At 45.7% G+C, this 22,246-nt stretch overlaps 1 protein-coding gene across 1 annotated transcript in view; it reads left to right on the forward strand.

Annotated features, from left to right (window-relative positions):
* The first annotated feature begins 695 nt into the window (after window positions 1-695).
* CMAS (cytidine monophosphate N-acetylneuraminic acid synthetase) overlaps window positions 696-22,246 on the forward strand; it is a 31,180-nt gene continuing 9,629 nt past the window's right edge. The window contains exons 1-5 of the mRNA XM_082254776.1: window positions 696-974; window positions 9,572-9,714; window positions 10,088-10,240; window positions 15,133-15,263; window positions 15,484-15,578. Coding sequence (XP_082110902.1) covers window positions 784-974; window positions 9,572-9,714; window positions 10,088-10,240; window positions 15,133-15,263; window positions 15,484-15,578 — 713 coding nt within the window. The 5' untranslated portion in view covers window positions 696-783. The remainder of the gene's footprint in view (window positions 975-9,571; window positions 9,715-10,087; window positions 10,241-15,132; window positions 15,264-15,483; window positions 15,579-22,246) is intronic.

Here is a 22,246-nt window from a genome sequence, read left to right on the forward strand (position 1 = left end):
CTGAATCCAATAAAACACCTCTGGGACGTTGTGTTTTGGTCCATCTGAGGGCCACCAGGTTGCACCTCAGTCTGTTCAGGAGCTCAGTGATGCCCTGGTCCTGATCTGGGAGGAAATACCCCAGGACACCATCCGTTGTCTCATTAGGAGCATGCCCCATGGTTGTCAGGCATACATACAAGCACGTGAGGGCCATACAAACTACTGAGTAGCATTTTGAGTTGCTTCAATGAACATTCAGCAAAATGGACTAGCCTGCTGCATCATTTTTTCACTTTGATTTTCGGGGTGTCTTTGATTTCAGCCCTCTGTAGGTTGATATTTTCATTTCCATTAAACGATGTGGCATCCTTTCCTTCCTAACACATTACCCAGTCCAGATCACTATAGATATCCAGCATGATATTGTTCCCCATTGAGATCTGATGTGTTTTCAAAGCGTTCCTTTCATTTTTTTGAGCAGTGTATTCATTAAAAATGGGGAGTTATAATGTTTGTAAGCTGTAATATGCTAAATACACAGATCCCTAAACATTATTCATCATAAACCTCCCATAGCCCCAGGACACACATTCAGCAAACATCCTCCTTGGTGTGCAATGTGGAGAAACTTGTCCCATAATGAATGGATAAGTTCCTCCACAAGGCCCCGCCCATTCCCTCATTGACTCACACTAAGGCCCCGCCTTTTGTCTTACCCCTTCTGAGGTAATGTAGCCGCAGGCCACGCCCTCCCCAATAAATCCTTGGCGCTGCAGCTGACGTGCACGGAACAGCAGGAAGATGTCGGCGGAGGTAGTCATGGACGGGCCGGACAAGAAGAAGAAAAAGAAGCAGCGGGGACACCTGGCGGCGATAGTCCTGGCACGGGGAGGCAGTAAGGGCATCCCGCTGAAGAATATCCGGAGATTGGCCGGGAAGCCGCTCATCGCCTGGGTACTGCGGGCCGCCATAGACTGCGGACAGTTCGATAGGTCAGTGACACGCCCCCTTGTTACCATGCAGAGCGCCCCGCTTACTCGGGGAGCCAATCTAATGCAGAAGAGGCTGCCCTGCCCATTTAAAGGGACCAATCCACTTATAGAAGATGGGTTACCCCGCCCACTCATGTGGGCTTTTCTTTCCCACAGCGCTTCCCACCATTTGTGCTGGATTCAAAGAGGATTCCCATACAGTATATAGGAGGAAGAGGACATTCCTTGTAATCCCAGTTATTACTGTATGCTAACACTACAGGAATCTATCTATCTGTACCGCACACACTGCACTTTGCAATAAACATTTGCTGCAATTCTATTGTTAATGTTTTGTGCAAGCCCCCAAGGATAAGCTTTTTTTATTTGCTCTCTTTTGAATTGTTTAGCGTTTAATACAGCTTTAACCACTTGACCACCGGAGGATTTTGCTGTCTTCCGTCCAGGCCACTTTTTGCGATTCGGCGCTGTGCGAATTTAACTGACAATTGCGCGGTCGTGCGACGCCGTACCCAAACGAAATTTACGTCCTTTTTTTCCCACAAACAGAGCTTTCTTTTGGTGGTATTTGATCACCTGTGCGATTTTTACTTTTTGCGCTATAAACAAAAAAAGAGCGTTTATTTTGAAAAAATAACAATATTTTTAACATTTTTTTTATATGAAATTCCCCCCCAAAAAAATGTAAAAATCAATTTTTTTTTTTAATTTTTTGCCAATTTGTTTTCTGCTACCCATGTTTGGTAAAAAAAATCGCAATAAGCGTATTTTAATTGGTTTGCGCAAAAGTTATTGCGTTTACTAACTAAGGGAAAGATTTCTGTCATTTTTGGTGTTTTTTTTTTTAACGCGTAATGGCGGTGATCTGCGATTTTTTTTTTTTTTTTTTTTTTTTTTTTTTTTGCCGGACTGCGACATTGCGGCGGACAGATCGGACCCCTGACTGACATTTTTGACACTTTTGGGGGTACCAGTGACATTACTACAGTAATCAGTGCTATATATATGCACTGTTACTGTAAAAATGACACTGGCAGGGAAGGGGTTAATTTTATTGGAGAGGGAGGGGTTAATGTATGCCTGGTGCTTACTGACGTGTGGGGGGGAGGTGACTGAGTGAGACAGGGACAGATCGGATGTTCAGCTATGCTGAACACTCCGATCTGTCAGTCCCTGTCACTATGGAGATCCGCCCGCTCTGTTTACACAGGCGGGCGGATCTCCTCACTAGATTCCCCGACGATCGGGGCAGAGCAGCGGCGATCGCCGCCGCTCCTCCCCTGGCCCGACTCCCGCTGTGAATGAAAACAGCGGGAGCGCGCCTCCTACAGGGGGAGGAGTCCAGCGATGTAGGTCTACGTTGCTGGACGGGAACGAGCCACTTTGCCGCAGTACGTTCCATGTGAGCGGTCGGCAAGTGGTTAACCAAGCCTGTAATATATTGCAGCTTACCAATCCTTACATGTGGTGGCTGCATTGGTTTTCTTTTTAAAGTGTTCCTAAACCCACAACAGTAACTGTGACATTGCGGCGGACAGATCGGACCCCTAACTGACATTTTTGACACTTTTGGGGGTACCAGTGACATTACTACAGTAATCAGTGCTATACATATGCACTGTTACTGTAAAAAAATGACACTAGCAGGGAAGGGGTTAATTTTATTGGTGATCAAGGTGTTAAATGTGTCAGGGGGCGTGGCTTGTTAGATCATCACAGAGACATTGATCCTATATAGCCTCTGTGATCACTTCAGGGAGAATGACGGACGGCTGGGTTTACATCAGCCGTCTGTCTTTCTCTCTCAGCTGCGGGAGATCGCAAGTGGGCGGCGGACATTAGAGCCGCCGGTCACACGCACTGGCTCCCCAGCCGACAAGCGGAGGTGGGAACGCGCCGCCGGTGGCATGCGCTCACCCCCTAGAGTCTCCTGAGCGAGCAACATATTACATTGCTTTGCCCAGGAGCGGCTGCCTGCCGCAGTAAAACTGCGGTGGGCGGTCGTTATGTGGTTAACGACACCCCCAGATCAGTTCCCATATCGCAGTACGGACTGTCAAATGGGACATTAATCGGATTGCATATGTGTAAACACCCATGCAATCCAATTCTGGTGAGGACCAATAAAAGGGTCCTGTGCGACTTTGGCCCGGATGCGATGCAAATTCAGTCATACAATCTGTATGACTGAATTTGCAACACACAAACATTGCATGGTATTTTCAGAGCAGTGCCCTGCGAATCACATACAATGTCTGACATCGCATAAGTGTGAACCGGCACTAAGGCATTAAAACTCTGCATTGTGCAAACATACTGTTTGATCCTGTCTTCTGTGATCGTCTACTGACCCAAATCCATCTCCTGATAGCACGGAGTCTTGGAGTCACTCTGCACCTTCTAAGTTTGGTGTGTACTACTAGAGATTGTTTTCTTTTTTTTTTCGGGGGGGGTTACATGTTATCAGCACAGAGCCAATCAGCACTGTCCAAACAAAGGGTCAGGGGTCATGCAGCTTAAAGTGGGGTACACGCCAGTAGAAAATCTGCCGAAAATTCCCGTCCAAGGTAAAATCGTACGATTTTCGGCTAATGTGTACACAACTTTCAGCAGCCGATGCCCTCATTTTCAACGACAAAAAAATGGAGGGACAAACACCAACATTTTTATTGTCCGTCCCCAGATGACCAATTTTCATTTAATGTGTATGCAGTACATCCGCGAAAAATCGGATACGAAAGACCACGCATGATCTGAAGTTGCTGACGACCCGGAAGTTTATTATTAAAAAAAAATAACAAAAATGGATAATTCTTATCTATATTTATTGCACTATGAACTGAGCACCGACTCTTTATCTCTCCACATATTCAGTGTACAGTGGATATGTAAAGTCTATACACCAATGTTGATATGGCAGAATACAGAAACCACAGTGGTGTGTAGACTTTAACCACTTCAATACCGGGCACTTTTCCCACTTCCCGCCCAGGCCAATTTATAGCTTTTAGCGCTGTGACATTTTGAATGACAATTGCGCGGTCATGCCACACTGTACCTAAACCAAATTGATGTCATTTTTTCCCACAAATAGAGCTTTCTTTTGGTGGTATTTGATCAGCGCAAGGTTTTTGCTTTTTTGCTGAACAAATGACGAAAAGTTTGAAGGAAAAAAAAGTTTTTTTTTTTTTGTTTGTTATTCAATTTTGTAAATAGATACGTTTTTTTCCTGCACTGATGAGGCCACACTGACAGGCACTGATGGAGTGGCACTGATATGCAGCACTGCTGGGCACTGATAGGCGGCACTGGTGGGCAATAATGGGCACAGGTGGGCGGCACTGATAGATGGCACTGATGGGGAGGGCACTGGCGGGCTTGCCATCCCTGGTCGTCATGGGTGGGCATCCATGGGTTCATGGGTGGGCATCCCTGGTGGTTCTAGTGGCACCCCCCCCCCCCCCCAAGGGTCTGTACTGGTAATCAATGCTCTGATTACCAGTGCAGACCCCTCGCCGCCAGGAAAGCCGCAGATCAGCTCTCCTCTACTCGTGCCTGTCAGGCACAAACTCACGAAAGCCGAACAATGGCAATTCCTATTTACTATGTGACCAGCCGTGATTGGACACAGCTGGTCACATGGTAAAGTGCCTACATCAGTAGGCTCGTTACCAATATTGGAGATACGGTGTGTCAGAGTGACACGCCGCATCACTTATCACCGCTCTGCGGATTTTCTGCTTTAAGCCTCAGCTCTAAAAAAGCCCAACAAGACAAATCCCATTATTTTCAATGGCCCCTGTTCACAGATGAGCATTCTGTCGCCTTAAGCAAAACATCTGTCGCTCAAAGTACCTGAGCTTCTTTTTTGGCAGATTACAGGCGTTTTTTTTTGATTGGTCACTTGTCAACCTAAAAACCCCAAAAAACGCCTGTAAAAATAGCAACACCTAGATGTGAACATAGCCTCATAGGACAGTCAGAGGAGAATGAAAACTCCCCCTAAAAGCTTTAACCAGACACTGATAGAATTCACAAGACTGCTATATACTGCTGATAAGAAAAGGTATTTAGCAGTTTATATTTACTAAAATGATTGCATTTCCATGTTCTGTGTACTGTGGGAGACCAGATATAATGAATGCAGGGTCCTGGGTTTAGTAACCCTTTAAGTATTTTTTTCCGCTCTTGTTTTTGCCTGGTGATCTGGCCAATACCACACACGTCCTGTATTGGAGTGCTCTCCACTCTGGAGGAATGGGCACGGGGAGCACAGAAAACCTCAGCCGGTGTTCCCTGAAAAAACCATACCCGTGAGAAAACCATACCCTCGTCACTTCCGGAGGGTATGGATTTCTCACGGTAGTTTAACTTGCGGCGGTTACATTATAACAGCTCCTCTGCATCATGCCTCATGTCCGCTCCTTCCCCTGTCACTTCCCTGATCTCGGTTAAATATAAAAGCGGATCACGGAGCACAGATCGCCGTCACTTACATTTTATACACCCGCCGCCGCTTTTATATTTATTAGGGGAGATCAGGGAAGTGACAGGGAGAGGAGAGGAGATGATTGATGTTGCAGCAGAACTGTTTTAATTTTACCGCCGCAAGTATTAGTGCCGTTAACATATCATACCCTCCGAGCATGCGCACTTGTGAACTTCTTTCTTCTTCAATTACGTCTCCGGGGCTCTGAGCATGCGCTCTGCTGCGCTGCTCTGCTGTTTCAGACCGGAAGTGACGAGGGGTATGGTTTCTTCACGGGGTATGGTTTTTTAACGTTACACCGGCTCAGTCTGGGCAGAAGGTGTTGGATGTAGCAGCAGATTTAGATACACTAACAAATTGTAGCCAAACTCAAGGTCATACTTTATAAGCAGTTGCAGCAAACCATTTTGTTCCCTTTTGGATAATAAATAAAAGCAGATCAGTGTAAGTACCCCTGGCAGTTGCAAATTATTTGTCTGATTCCTTTAACTGGTACATCTGCGGGACAGCTTACTGGTTGGATTACCAGGTGAAAATAAAAAGCCCAAAAAAGGAAACTAATGCAGCCACCACATATTGGCAAGCTGCAATATCGTAAATGTTTGCTTTTGGATTTATTACCACTTTAAATATTTAACTGAAAGTGTTTTGCTATTTGATATTTTTTTTTTTTTCTGTTTAACCACTTCAATACTGGGCACTTTCACCCCCTTCCTGCCCAGGCCAATTTTCCCCTTTTAGTGCTGTTGCATTTTGAATGACAATTGCGCGGTCATGCAACACTGTACCTACACCAAATTTATGTCATTTTCCCCCCACAAATAGAGCTTTCTTTTGGTGGTATTTGATCACCTCCTGGGTTTTTTTGTTTATGTTATACAATTTTGTAAATTAAATAAGTTTTTTCCGGCACTGATAGGTGGCACTGATAGGTGGCACTGATAGGTGGCACTGATAGGTGGCACTGATATGCAGCATTGGTGGGCACTGATAGGCGGCATTGATGGGTACTGATGGGCGGCACTGGTGGGCACTGATAGGCAGCACTGATGGGCGGCACTGGTGGGCACTGATGGGCGGCACTGGTGGGCGACACTGATGGGCGGCACTGTGGGGCAGCACTGATAGGGAGGGCACTGTGGGGCAGCACTGATAGGGAGGGCACTGGTGGGGAGGGCAACAGTGGTGGGGAGGGCTGAGCCCTGATTGCCATCCCTGGGGTCATGGTGGGCATCCCTGGTGGTTCTAGTGGCACCCCCCCCCCCCCGGGGGTCTGCACTGGTAATCAATGATCTGATTACCAGTGCCGACCCCCCCCCTGTCAGGGGAGCCGCGATCAGCGCTACTTTACTCGTGCCTGTCAGGCACGAACTAAGGAAAGCCGATCAACATCTCTTCCTGTTTACTATGTGACCATCCGTGATTGGACACGGCTGGTCACATGGTAAAGAGCCTACGTCAGTAGGCTCTTTACCGAGATCGGAGATGCAGGGAGTCAGGCTGACATCTCGCATCACCGATCGCCGCTCTGCGTGCCCCCGGGGGGAGCGCAGAGCTGTATTATCCTGCCGCCGTCATATGACGTCCGGTCAGGATAATACAACCACAATCCCGCCATCAATTTGCTATAGGGCGGGCGGGATGTGGTTAATAAGTGCAAAAAAAAAAAAAATTGTGTTGCTCCTGCCAGAAATCTTTTGAGGAGGTACCTTCCTGTACTCTTTCTACTCCCGTGCTGCACTATTATCAGTTATATTGTTCCCATCTAGGTATGTCTGTGGACTACAGATGAGGAGAGGGGGGAGATGTTCTTTAGTCCAGTCCAAGTGGGGTTGATTTACTAAAACTTGAGAGTAAAAAATTTGGTGCTGCTCTGCATGGTAGCCAATCAGCTTCTATCTTCAGTTTGTTCAATTAGGTGTTGACAAAAAATCTAGAATCTGATTGGTTCCTTTGCAGAGCTGCACCTGATTTTGTACTCTCCATTTTTAGTATTGTGACAACACTGCTTCTTCATAAATACAGGACAGTGAGTGAATGTTGTCACCTTGGGGCAGGAAGTATGTTACTGGCAGTATCACCAGGTGAAAATAAAAGGAAAATGCTTGGAATAAAATGAATGCAGCCACAAAATGGGCGCTGGGTATAAAGTAGTAGAATTTTTAAAATGAAAACTCATACAAAAATTCTCAAAGTTTGAATGTCATTTGTAAGATTTTGTTTGCATTCACCATTTGATTTTGGAATTAAAACCACATACGGTATATTGTTAGAAATTAATTTGTTGGAGAAGATTTTCCATCCAGTTCTTTTTGACTCGTCACTGTGGCTGAAAACAAACATTGATTTAACCGCTTGCCGACTTATACTGCAGCAGGTCGTCTCTGTCCCGCCAACGACGTACCTGTACATCGTTTTGTGGGACAGCTAGTGGAGCGTGCATGCGCCGATTGGCCCCAGGGGGAGCCAATCGGCGGGTCCGGCAGCAGCAATGTCCAATGGGCACCCACGATCGCTCTTCGTGGAGACAGAACAATGGTGGTTTGCCAATGTAAACATGGCAGACCGCTGTTCTGTCCGTAATGAACTCCGGTATCCTGTGTTCCTCCTATTTAGGAACACAGGTCTCTGTGTTCATTCAGCAAGCCCATCCCCCACACACAGTTAGAAAGCACCCCCTAGGGACACCTTTAACCCTTTGATCGCCCCTGGTGTTAACCTCTTCTTTGCCAGTGTCATTATTACAGTAACTGTAATTGTAACTGTAGTAATGTCACTGGTCCCGCCAAAAAATGTCACAGTCCCGCTAAAAATCGCTGATCACCGCCATTACTAATAAATAAATAAAAATGACATAAATCTTTCCCCTAGTTTGTAGACGCAATAACTTTTGTGCAAACCAATCAATATACACTTGTTGGGATTTTTTTTACCAAAAATATGTAGCAGATTACATATTGGCCTTTAATAATTAAAAAAATGCAATTTTTCTCTTAATAGGAATGTTTTATAGCAGAAAGTAAAAGAAAAAATTGTCACATTTTTTGTTTATAGCACAAAAAATAAAAATTGCAGAGGTGACCAAATACCACCAAAAGAAATCTCTATTTGTGGAGGAAAAAAGGATGCAGAGGCGCGTAAACTGACCACACTATCGGAGGTCAGCAGCCATGATAAACATGGTCAGTTTACAGAGGGGAAGACAGGAACGGGCAGGATCAGCTAGGTATTGTACAACATAGAAAGGGACAATTGACAATGCAAACTCACTGTGCTATATCTCGTGCCTTAAGGGACAGGAGATCTTCCCTTTTTTTTTGGGGGGGGGGGAGGGGGAGGGGTTGGGTTACAACCACTTCAAAGCACCCATTCCTGCCTCTAGTTCCAAAGGTAGAACATCACTTGCTTACCAGGACAATTGTTAGGTTTTTCACATACATGGCAAAATTTCTTTTTTTGCTAGAAAAAACTGCTACCCCCCCCCCCCCCCAAACATTATATATTTTGTAAAACAAAGGCCCTGGAGAATAAAATGGTGGCCATTGTAATTATTGTCACACATTTGCACGCCCGTTTATCGAAAAATCTACTTGTACGCAAACCTAAAATACCTAGTTTTTGGTGATATATAAAACCTCAGGTTGCATGAAGTAAATCAATATCCAACATGTCTGGATTTAAAATATGCACGCCTCTGAAATGCATCCTCGCAAAACTAGCTTGGGCAGTATAGGGAAAACACATGGTGCACAAGGAGGGTGATCGGTGCGGTGGGGCGCATTTACTGGAATCGATCCCATGTATGGCTCTCTACAGCAGCTGAAAGATGTCGGGAGGGAGAGGAGAAGAAGCTAGCTTTCAGCTACTGCAGAGAGCCATACATGGAATCGATTCAGGTAATTGTCCCTCCCTCACATCTGATTCACCCAGTTTCCTGCACCCCCCCCCGCCCCCCTGCTGGCCTAGGCCCCATACAGGATGACATGTGGGACCCCCCCCCCCCCAATCCACGTTCCTGCCTCCGTCCTATGGATGAATTACTTTTACAGGTGAATCGGTGTTATGGTGTGATCTCTTTTTCACTGGTTTGGGTTTTTCTCTCTTGCAGTGTGTGGGTGTCAACAGACCACGATGAGATTGAGAAAGTGGCTAAGCAGTATGGAGCAAAGGTTCATCGGAGGAGCCCTGAGGTGTCAAAGGACACGACCAGCTCCCTGGAGACAATACAGGAGTTCCTGCAGCATCACCCAGGTTCGTCATCCAGAATGTTTCACATGACACCCATTTATTCATTTTACACTGAACTGTCACCAATGAGGGTGTAATTGGGGGGGGGGGGGGGGGCGAGGAAGCGCTGGTAAGATGCATATAAGGGGTTAGAGTGGATTTTTAAGGGGACCCTGTCTTTGTCCTGAATGGGCAAGGTGACGTAACAGGCTCTGACTTAAAAGCATTTCACCATTGCTGATCCTGGCTTTTGGCCTCTTTTTGGCCATTTTGGCCTCTGCTATGATTCGTGGAGACTTGTCAACCATTTCGCTATCTTTCTCAGTGCAGCAGTATAGAATATATTCTTTATCATCATATGGTGCTGTATTAGGATACAGTGTGTTTTCCTTCACAGAGGTGGACATAGTTGGGAACATACAAGCCACATCTCCGTGTCTGCACCCCTCAGACCTCATCAAGGTGGTGGACATGATCCAGAACCAAGGCTACGACTCGGTGTTCTCTGTGGTCCGGCATCATTTATTCCGCTGGAAGGAGGTGAAGACAGGTGAGGTGTTTGTACTTTCATCATGACTCCAGTCTTTACCCTTCACCTGGAAGAAAAGATCATTATTGTGCACTTGAAAAGGGTTCTTTACTATACGGGCTGTGATGATGGGGTCTGTTTTTTGGCCCATAAAGGGATTTTAAGGTATACAGTAAAACCTTGGATTGAGAGTAACTTGGTTTGAAAGCGTTTTGCAAGACAAGCAAAATGTATTCATAAATTTTGACTTGATAAACAAGCAATGTCTTGATATATAAGTCATGTCACGTCCCACCTGAGTATAAGTGCCGGTTCACACTACCGCGACTTGTCAGGCAACTGGTCAGCCTGACAAGTCGCGGTCCATTTAGTGCTACGGAAACCGTTCTATTAGGAGCGACTCAAGTCGCTCCGACTTTAAAAATAGTTTCTGTACTACTTCGGGGCGACATCGGAGAGCGACTTGGATTGACTTCCATTATGTGAAGTCCGTGCAAAAGTCGCGGTGCGCGCGACTTCACAGGTCACCCCCGAAGTCGGATCGCCATAGTGTGAACCGACACTAAAAGAGGAGAGGTGCCTCTAAGTGTAGCAATTTGGTTACATTTAAACACTTACCCACTGGACACTTAAACCCCCTTCCTAACCAGACCAGTCTTAAGCTTTCAGTGCTCTCACATTTTGAATGACAATTACTCAGTCATGCAACATTGTAGCCATATGAATTTTTTGTTCTTTTTTTCACACAAATAGAGCTTTCTTTTGGCGGTATTTAATCACCACTGCGGTTTTTATTTTTTGCGCTATAAATGAAAAAAGAGCAAACATTTTGTAAAAAAAAAAAATGGCATTTTTGGTTCCGTTATAAAATTTTGCAAATTGGTAATTTTTCTTTATAAATTTTGGCCAAAAGTTATACTGCTACATATCTTTGGTAAAAATAACCCAAATAGGTGTATTTTTTGGTCTTTAAAGGTTATAGAGTCTACAAGCTATGGTGGCAATCATTAAAAATTGATCACACCTGATGTACTGAAAGCCAATATTTCTTTAGACACCGACATGCCAAGAAAGTACAAATACCATCCAAATTACCCCTTTTTTTGGAAAGTAGACATTCCAAGTTATTTAGTAAGAGCATGGCGAGTTTTTTGAAGTTTTCATTTTTCCCACAATTCTTTGCAAAATGAAGATTTATTTTTATTTATTTATTTATTTTTTTCACAAAATTGTCATATGAACAGATTATTTCTCTCACATGGTATGTGCATACCACAAATTACACCCCAAAATATATTCTGCTACTCCTGAGTATGGCACCACCTGTACCACATGTGTGAGACTTTTACACAGCCTGGCCATATACAGAGGCCCAACATGCAAGGAGCACCTTCAGGTGTTCTAGGAGCATAAATTACACATATAATTTCCTGACAGACCACCACACCATTGGAATAGGGGTGCTGCAGGCCAGAGGTACACTGCGACTCAGGTCATGACCAGGTATATGCATCCTCGAGACACTTTAACTCGGTCAGTTCAAGAGCGGGCAAAGGTATGTACAGTTTAGCGTTGGGCAGAAGCGTGGTAGTATTACAGGCTAAGAAGAAGACAGAGGTATGTACAATTTAGTGCAGTGGCATAAGGGGTGTGGAGGTAAGTGACAGGATTTGAGAATCACATTTACCATACTTCACTAATATTGTAGAGAGGTATGGTAACGGCGAAAACAGTCACCTATACAGAGGCTTAGTTGGGAAGGACACTGGGGGCAATAATACGCAGTGTTCCTTCTAACTCCTCCTCTGGAGCACACCCGGCATCTCTTTTGATGTTTTTGACCTGTTTTAAGGGGGGGGGGAGTTTTTCAGGAAAATGGCGTTTGTGGCGTCTGCTCACTGAATCTGAATGAATGCTTTCTGGTGGGCTTTAGGGTACAAAAGAGTGGTGATAATTTCGTCTTGGTAATGAAGATAGGATATGGGGGTCTCGGTAGATTTAGGCTTAATAATATAGGTATTATACATAGCCAAACTTAAAAAAGAAATACTGTATTTTCTGGCGTATAAGACTACTTTTGAACATCAAAAAAATCCCCCAAAAATGGGGGAAAATATGGTAGGCTTTTTTTTTACCAAGAGTAAAACATTTAGAGGTGGCCCAATTTTAAATAATTTGTCGTATGCTGGGTCATTTCGGGAAGGGCACTGGGTTTTGTAGTTGTAATGAAGGAACCGCATAATCATTTGGTATCTTGATATTGGCATAATGGATGAGAAGATTGGCATGTGGTGGATAGGGTTGGTTGACCAGTAGGAGTAAAATTTTTTTTTTTTTTGTGATGGCCAAAAAATATTTTAAATTCCTCCATGGTTAGTTCTCTCCACACATAGGGATGGACATAACTTGAATCTGGGTTTCTTGAGATAAACTTTTGTGCATAGAGGTTGCACTGGGCCACGTTGGAAGATAGAAGGTCTTGAGTAAAAATTAATTTGAAAAAATCAATAGGGGCAAAGTTCTCTGTATTAACTTGAACACCTGGCAGGGTGTTAAAAGGGGGAATGTTTGCTGCTCCTGAATTAGGAGGAAGCCACAGAGGGTTTTGAAGGGCATTGGGAAGGCTGGCATGGGTCCTAACCCTTTGCGGCTGAGATGACACCCGATTCGTTTTTGGCTTTTCTTGCAGTGATACTCCATTTTTCATGGATGGCACTGTGCTACTAGAGGATGCTACTGGTGGATGGCATGGAGCTGCTGGATGATGCCACTGCAATACTTGTGGTAGCCTGCTCCTCGCCAGAACTCCTTCGTTTCATGGGCACATTTTCCTCTTCCTCCGATTCTTTAGCAGGGTTCAAATGCCGAATCAGAATCTGACTCGGACTACGAGAGCTCCCCACTGATTTAGTCACTCAAGCTAAGCAGCTAGTATGCCTCCTCACTGAAATAAAACCTTTTCGCCATACTGGTGACTTTGGGCTCAGGTGCGATAGGGACTCTAGGACAGATGTGGCGGTACTGATGAGGCTGGTCTAATGAGGCTGCACTTCCGGTTGCACTGATGTGCACTGACAGGTGCTGATGAGGATCCACTGATAGGGTGGCACTGATGAGCACTCACTTATGGGCACTGTAATGGCACTGTAGTGGCACGGATTAGCACTGTAGTGGCACAGATGCGCACTTTAGTGGCACTGTAACAATTTCTGGACTTAAGGTTCTGAGCACGATCTCTCCTCTCCACATACCCTGTATCAATGTGAGGAGAGAGCTTGAACCCCCTGAATGACCCCTGTTTGTCTGCATTATGATCGCTTCGTCATTGGACTGAGCGATCACATGGTAAAGGGCTGCTGTCATTGGCCCTTTACCATGATCCATGATGCGCCGGGTCGAGCACGGATACTTCCATGTGCGCACATCCCAGGGGTAGTGCGATTCTGGGAGGACGTCATTGTACGCCCTCCCACAATAAGTCGACTGTTATAGCCATCATTTGGCTATGACCCCACTGAAGATGTCTATTGAGATTCAACATGTATAGAGGAAGGAGCTGGCATCTGACTTTTGTTTTTATATGGCCATATAATATGCGAGCATGGGATCCTGATATATCGAGAGACATCCATTCATCCATCCATACAGAGCTCCTTTATTCCTTAAGGGAGAACAGCACACCTAGACTCTCTGGTAAAACGGAGAGGAACCTAAGCTGGAGGTGAGCTGCTAACTAACACTGGTGGTGGACTGTTTGAGCACCTGCTTTTCAGTTATCAGAGAGGTGGCAAGATTTTTATGTTTAGGTTTGATTGAAGGACTAAACATTTGTTTTTTGGACTTTTCATGCTGACTCACTTTTAAAACACATTGTAATATTAATGTATTTGTATCATGGGTTTTTTTTTTTTTTTTTTCTATGACTCAGTTACATTTAAACACAGATGATTCATGTTTGTTATGTTTTTCACTCATGTAGTTATTTTTGGTGCACTGAGATTACTATTTCCAAACCGAAGATTGCGCTGTACTCCTTTTTGTATTTAGATTGTTTGGAGTGAGGTGAAGGCACTTGTAGAGCACTGGCCACAATCCATTAATTATTATTTAGTATTCATATGTATTGATTTTTTTTTTTTTTTTTTTTTATAATTGCGCTGATTAAGATAGTATAATTTGTTTAGTCATTCGGCTATGGCCCAGTCGGCAAGTGGTTAATGAAGGTACAACATTTAGGCAACCCACATGGTTGAAGATTAAAACAGGCACATCTAAGTATGCAGGTATCTGGGGTAAAGCTGTCCACATAGACCATCCTCCGCACTGCCATCAATGTCATCCTTTCCACACTGCACTCTACGGGCACTTCAAGCCCCACTTTCAGGTCGCTCTACTGCAGGGTAGTCTTCCCGGTCACGACTGCAGACTGACGGCGCTGAGAGCCGGCGGTGTGGAGGATGGTCTATGTGGACAGCTTTACCCCAGATGCCTGTATTCTTAGATGTGCCTCTTTTAATCATCGACCATGTGAGTTGCTAAATGTTGAACGTTCATTAAATGTAACCATACTGATACACTTAGACACCTCTCTTCTCTTTTATACTCTGTAGTTCCTGCTGGATTCTAATCTCCTTGTGGAGGCTGCCATTTGTGGATGGACATTTTATGGTTAAACAATCACATTGCTATAATCTTTTTATATAGATTATAAACTGAAGTATTTATGAATAAATGGTTGTGGAATGAATCCTCTGAGTTTCCATTATTTCTTATGGGGAAATGTGCTTTGGATTACAAGCATGTTTCCAGAACAAATTATGCTTGCAATCCAAGGTTTTACTGTATATCTGTCAGATTGCTTCAAAAGCAGGTTTGGATGCTTTCCTCAAAAAAAAATAATTTATTTTTTGTAGGAGAGTCAACAGTAGCCGAGAACTTTGTCCCAGCACGTCGCCCCCGCCGCCAGGACTGGAATGGAGAGCTGTATGAGAATGGATCCTTTTACTTTGCAACCAGAGAACTGCTCACCCAGGGATTACTACAGGTCAGAGCCTGTTCTGTGCTCACAATTCACTTGCAGAGCTGTTACTGTAATGTTTATGCTGCTCTCCTTTGGGTGAAAATGAGTGATGCCAAACACTGATGGCTGGAGTAGAGATTATTAGGGGAAGGTGGCATTTTCATACTGCAGCAGTGTCCATGATCATATATTAGATGTATTACCATTTGGCCTGTGACTTCTAGCCTTTTATTCTCATTTTCAGGATGGAAAGTTGGCCTACTATGAAATGAAGCCGGAGCACAGTGTGGATATTGATGTTGATATCGACTGGCCCATCGCAGAACAAAGGGTTAAAAGGTGAAATTAATATTTGTGATCATTTCACTAATTGCTGTAAAGGGAGAGCTAAAGATCCCCGAAGCCACACATAACAAGACCTGCTGTGTGTAGACAAGTGGCAGTCTCAGCCTGCACCCCTGCCAGGTCCCCCACCCTCCAATGCATTTTACTTCGCTCACTAGAGCTTACTCATTTCCCCATGAGTAAGCTCCAGTGGGCGGAGTGAAACGCGCTGGCCTAGCGATGGTCCAGGCTGAGACTGCCACTTGGCTACATACAGCAGGTCTTGTTCTGATGTGCAGCTGCCAAGATCTTCTGCTCTTATCTGTTATTGTTTGGAGCATTGAAGGGCTCCTTCCCAGCCAGTACTCATCGCAGCAGACACAGGACTAGATTTCCTAGCAGCGTGAGCAGCTCGTATATATACAATGCTATAAAGGGAGAATTTTAAATCCTAGAACTGAGCCAGCCTAGAGGTAGGCCACCTGTCCATTTATGGAACGGCCCAACCTCCAGTGATGTATACTTTAACCCCTTCATGATGGAGGTTAAAACATCCCTCGCATTAAAACAGTTTTGCAACTTTGCCATATGTTGGTGACCTTTGACTATGACCTTTGACCCTAACTATTAGATTGTAAGCTCTCAGGAGCAGGGGCCTCCTAACCCATTTGAATTGTGACTGTACTGTCTCCCTTTATAAAGTAAAGCACAGCTCAAATGTTGATGCTATATAAAACCTGTATAGTAATAACCCTGACACTTATTATATTTTTTTACACCCTTTTCTCAAGGAGAAAAATATACAATGTGTTTTTTTTCTTCATTTAAGAGTAGAAAACACAGGGGCAGGCCATACAGAGGAGAATTTGAGCAGGTGCATGCAAGCTACTACCTCCTGTGCACCCAGCCTGGGAAGACTCTGCATATCTCCATACTCCGTCAATGCAAGAAAGGAAAGGCTGGCTCCACGAAAATGGGCTAAAACATTATTCCTTATTAATCCAGGGGAAAAGCAGCCATAAAAAGCTAACATGTTTCAGCAGTCCGGCCTTAATCATGGGTCATGCCATGAAACGTGTTGGATTTTATGGCTGTTTTTTCACCTGCATTAATAAACCATAATGTTTTAGATGATTTTCATGGCGCCAGCCTTTCCCTTTTCGCATGGGCTGTACAGAGACTGATCATTGTCAATCAGAGGCAATCGGTGATCAAGAACTGGGATCCTGATCCTGACAGCTTGGTCTCTGTGCTAGGAGTGTGCTATGCTATGCGCTCCCTGGAAAAACACTTCAGTGCATATATGAGGACCAACTTCTGTGAGGCTGCATATATGTGTAAGCTTGGCTGGAAAGGGTTGAAAAATTCCAAGTAAAGAGGTGTGTGTGTGTGTGTGTGTGTGTGTGTGTGTGTGTGTGTGTGTGTGTGTGTGTTTTATTATTTTTTTCCAGCTTGAACCAATTAAGCATATTGCCCTACCTATGGAATTTCTGTAAAAGCTGACAATTGCCAGATAGAGAGCAACCTGTAAAGACCAGCTTTCTGGAAGGGTTAAATTATTTTAATGCTGATCTAGAAATAGAAAGACATTTCAATCTGATGAGTTGCTGTCTTATGGATGTTAGTCACTGGAGCACTGAGTGAACCTTTGGAAATATACATTCTGGATAAACTTTAACCCCTTAATGCTGACTGTGTGCAGATATGTGGTCTCACAGAAGTGGGCCCTTATCTATCGGACCGCATATTTGTGTACCTGACTTTGTGCTGGGAACACCCCACACAGTGAGCTCCCAACACAGAGACCAGGCTCTTACCGGGAGCCCCAGAGCCCCTGGTCCTGTACTAATGATCGGGACCTGGCACTCCTGGTTCTGGGTCACCTAATCGCTATGATGGCTTCTGATTTGGCTATCACAGTGATCAGTCACTGTGCAATCTGCCCATGTGTTTACTTTCTCTTCTGAAAGGAGCCAAAGATGCATTGAGGTTGATTTACTAAAGGCAAATAGACTATGCACTCTGCAAGAGCAGTTGCTCCAGAGCATAGAAAATTTGCAGAAGCTCTGCTGACTTCCGTCATACAATCACGTGCAAGCAAAACTTGTGTGTGTGTGTGTGTGTGTGTGTGTGTGTGTGTGTGTGTGTGTGTGTTTTTGTTTTGGGGTTTTTTTTTTTTTTTTCAATTTTCCTTGTACGTGATTGGGTATTCTTTGTAAAGTGTAGATTTACTTAGCTCTGGAGCAACTGCACTTTTCAAAGTGCACAGTCTTTTTACCTTTAGTAAATCATCCCCATTTTATCTTACTCTCCTTGCTGGAGAAGGACAAGCTTAGGGTGTAAACATGTTCAGCATCTGCCTGCTCTTGCCTCGATCTCCGCCCACCCCCCCCCTCCTGTGACAGCAGGCTGGAGATCTTCTCCCCGCAGCTGCTGTCACAATTCAAATAAGGTGCGGCCGTGTACTGACATGTACTGTCAGCCTTTGCAGCTGAGGGCCTGTAGTTCTTAATGAACTACCAGGACGCTGATAAACGCTCTAGGTAATTAATTGAGCATCCTGTCATTCAGTTACTGCCTGCCCTTATTGGGTGCAGTGCAGACAGAAAGCTAGACGACAGTCTGGAGCCTGGCATTAATCCCACGATGATCATAGGTGCAAAGCTTTACAGGCTCCAAAAAAAAATGTATGTATATATAAAAAAAAAAAAAAAATATATATATATATACAGTAAAACCTTGGTTTGAGAGTAACTTGGTTTAAGAGCGCTTTGCAAGACCAGCAAAATTTTCAAATAAATTTGACTTGATATACAAGCGATGTCTTGATATACAAGTAGCCTCAAGTCACAGCTAAGTATAAAAGAGAAGAGAGGCGCCTCTAAGTGTAGCAATATGGTTACATTTAATGAAGGTACAATATTTAGCAACTCACATGGTTGATGATTGGAACAGGCACATCTAAGTATGCAGGCATCCGGGGTAAAGCTGTCCACATAGACCGTCCTCCTCACCGCCATCTACGTCATCTCTTCCATGCTGCCCCTCGCTTTCAGATCGCTTTACTGCAGGGTGGTCTTCCCGGTCAGGATTACAGACTGGCAGCCAGTGGTGCAGAAGATAGTCTATGTGGACAGCTTTACCCCAGATGCCTGCATACTTAGATGTGCCTGTTTTATTCATCAACCACGTGAGTTGCTAAATGTTGTACCTTCATTAAATGGAACCATATTGCTACACTTAGAGGCGCCTTTCTTCTCTTTTATACTCTGATGCTCCTGCTGGATTTTGCTTCTTATCCCCTTATGGAAGCGGCTATTTGTGGATGAACATTTTATGCAACCTATGGCAACGCTATAATCTTTTTATATGGGCTATAAACTGAAGGACTTATGAATAAATGGTTGTGGAACGAATCATCTGAGTTTCCATTATTTCTTATGGGGAAATTCGCTTTGATATAAGAGTGCTTTGGATTACAAGCATGTTTCCGGAACGAATTATGCTCGCAATCCAAGGTTTTACTGTATATATTTCTCTTACGTCCTCCGACAGTCGCCGCCTCTCCATATTCGTCACTATGGGGTTATTGACCTTTGCTCCGTAGGAGTAGCTAGGCAACAGAATATGTCAAGATTAAAGCTTTTAGCATATCCCACCCCCAGGGGGTGGTCCCCTCAGTCAATACCCTCCTGCTTCCTGTATCCATACCTCAGTTTCATTGTCTAGCTTTCAGGAGTTAGCTGGCTGTTTCTGTGCTGGGGCATTTTGTCTCAGCCTTTATCTTCTTTTTGATTTTATTTGAGTTTTTTTATTCTCTCTTAGCTGTTACTTTTGTCAGCATTAGTTAGTTCTTCTGGTGAAGAGGATCGTGCGGGCTGGGTCTCGGGCTGGCCCCCCTGGTCGCAGGTTGTGGGCCAGTGGCTTCCCAGCCTGCCATCGAGCGTTCAGTCAGGTTTTTTTCCTGGCATATGTGAACGACCCATCCCTGTTCGCTGCAGGGATGCTGTGGTGAGGTGGCTACCTCACTGGACGCCATGCGGTTTCGCACCGCAGTTCTACTGCGTCCTGGCTGCGACTCTCCCTGTCCTATGTGCAGTGGCTTGATCGCTTGTGCGGGTTCCCCACGCCATTCAGAAGGTAAGTGTACTCTGTGTGGGGACCTGTCTGTTTGGTGGGTGTCAGTCTGGGACTGTGTAACCCTGCATGTCTGTTCACACTATTGGGCTCCCTGTCTGGATGCTGCTGTGGGCTGCAAGGAGGGGGGCTGTTATACACTGTTCTGTGTTACAAACTGTGTGATTCTCTGTGTGACATGCTGTATGTTGTAGGGCATGCTGTGGTACATGTTTTGTGCAACATGCGGCGACCGCTGCTGCGGTCCGCCATTTTATTAATAGCTGCAGGCATATGAGGGTTTTTCTGTATGCTGGGAGCGGCGTTTTTGGCGGCGATCGCTCCGGCCTCATGTTAGCACTGCATTTACCTCCTCCCCCGGCGGCCATTTTTTTGTAGCCTTCCATAGGCTTTATAGGAGCGGCTTCTATTGCATCACTTCCTTTTCCCTGGGCACACCGATCGATACAGCAGCAGCAGTGATCTCTCCAGGTTTTTACTCTCTTTATTCCTGTATTCCTTGCCTGAGTTTGTAATTTTCCCTGTGGGGGTCGGCTTATGCTGGTGTGTGTGAGCGGTGGGCTGCGCTCGCCGCGCTTTTAAAGGGGCAGTTACCCTTTTTTTCTCCTGCACACTTCTGGGGGCATGGATTCTCAGGAAAGCAAATTTCCTCCCACTTTGCTGGGAGGCCAAGGGGCTGCTGCTGTTCCCCCTGAGGGGGGTGATTTGGCCACCATTGTGGCTAACCTGGCTGCTCAGGTACAGATGCTTGTGGCTGCTCAATCCACTAAACGGCCCAGAGTTTCAATCTCCTCTGATTCAGAGGGCGATGGTGATGGGGCTGCTATGGCTGGGGTCCCCTTATCGGGGTCCCGTTCGTCCCTGGACTTTGCAGGGTCGGAAGGGGAGGCAGAGGTTGAAGGGGTTGATGATTCTCCCCCTGGCTCGTCTGAAGAGCTTGCAATCATGGATGAATTGGTTGCTTCTATCAAACAAACGCTGCATTTGCAGGATGAACCATGTCCTCCTGCCGTCCTGGCCTCTTATGGGACGCAGCGGAGACTCAAAATGTCGCAGGTTTTCCCTTGCACTGAGGATTTTCAGCGCGCTGTTAGTGAACAATGGCGCATTCTGAAAAAGCCTTTTGCTGTGCCCAGTAGGTTTAAGCTGCGTTATCCTTTCACGCCTGCCACTGACGAACGCTGGTGTGTACCACCTCCGGTGGATCACGCGGTGGCGGTTTTGAATAAATCCACTGCGATTCCAGCAGAGGATACCCCGGTGTTCCGGGACCCTACGGACAGGAGGCTGGAGTCTCTTGCCCGCCATACTTACTCGGTTACCGGTTCCATGCTAAAAGTTATTTTTGCTTCCCTTATGGCAGCTCAGGCTGTCGCGGATTGGACGCAGGTGCTCAGGCGTGTCCTGGTGGCTGATTCTGCCCCGCCGACGACGTTGGCTATGGTGGATCAGATTCATTAGGGTGTCATGTATTTGTGTGATGCGGAATTAGATGCGATTCCTTTGGCTGCACGTGTGCACAGCGTGGCGGTGTTGACACGCCGTTTGATTTGGCTGCAATGTTGGTCTGTGGACCAATCTTCTCGCAAAACTTTATCCAAAGTGCCATATACGGGATCGCGCCTTTTTGGCGACTCCCTGGATTCACTGATAAAGGGTATTTCTGGGGGTAAGAGCACTCTTTTGCCCCAGACTCACAAGTCTAAGTTTGTTTGTGGTAAGAAGAATACCTCGTTTAGACCCTCTCAGGGGTCCTTTCGTGCCTTTCGGTCGCACTATAAGGGCAAGCCCTTCAAAGGACAAGGCTCCCAGAAAAAGCCGTGGGCAGGTAAGCAGAAGTCCGGCCAGTCCGGGTCCGCTGCCCATAACAATGCGGCCTGAAGGGACACCCTCACCCAGTTCTGGGGTGGGGGGACGTTTGCTCGGTTTTCTTCAACCCTGGCTGGCCCGCGTTCGGGACAGGTGGGTTCAGGAGATCGTTCGGTCCGGGTACAAGATCGAGTTCCTATCTCGGCCGGCAAACAGGTTTTTTCCCTCAAACCTACAGCTGTCTCCGGAGCGTTTGCGGGATCTGCACCTGGCAGTGCAGGACCTGCGGGCTCAGGGAGTGGTGGTTCCGGTGCCTCGTCGGGACAGATTTCGGGGGTTTTATTCAAATCTGTTCACTGTGCCCAGAAAGGAGGGCAAGGTACGTCCAATTCTGGACTTAAAAGCTCTGAACCGCTTTGTGCGGGTTCGCAAGTTCCGCATGGAATCCCTGCGCTCGGTGGTGGCTGCTCTAGTTCCGGGAGAATTCATGGCCTCCATCGACTTGAAGGATGCGTACCTACACATCCCCATTTTCGAGGGTCACCAGAGGTACCTTCGATTCGCCATTGCGGAGGATCATTACCAATTTGTGGCGTTACCCTTCGGTCTCGCTTCGGCTCCGCGGGTTTTCACCAAGGTGCTTGCACCAGTTCTGGCCTTACTGAGAGCCCAGGGTATCTCAATCCTGGGGTATCTGGACGACATTCTGGTTCGGTCTGCAACCAGTCAGGGTCTGG

Source organism: Pelophylax lessonae, assembly GCF_965119305.1.
Source record: "Pelophylax lessonae genome assembly, chromosome: 4".
Lineage (NCBI taxonomy): Eukaryota > Metazoa > Chordata > Amphibia > Anura > Ranidae > Pelophylax > Pelophylax lessonae.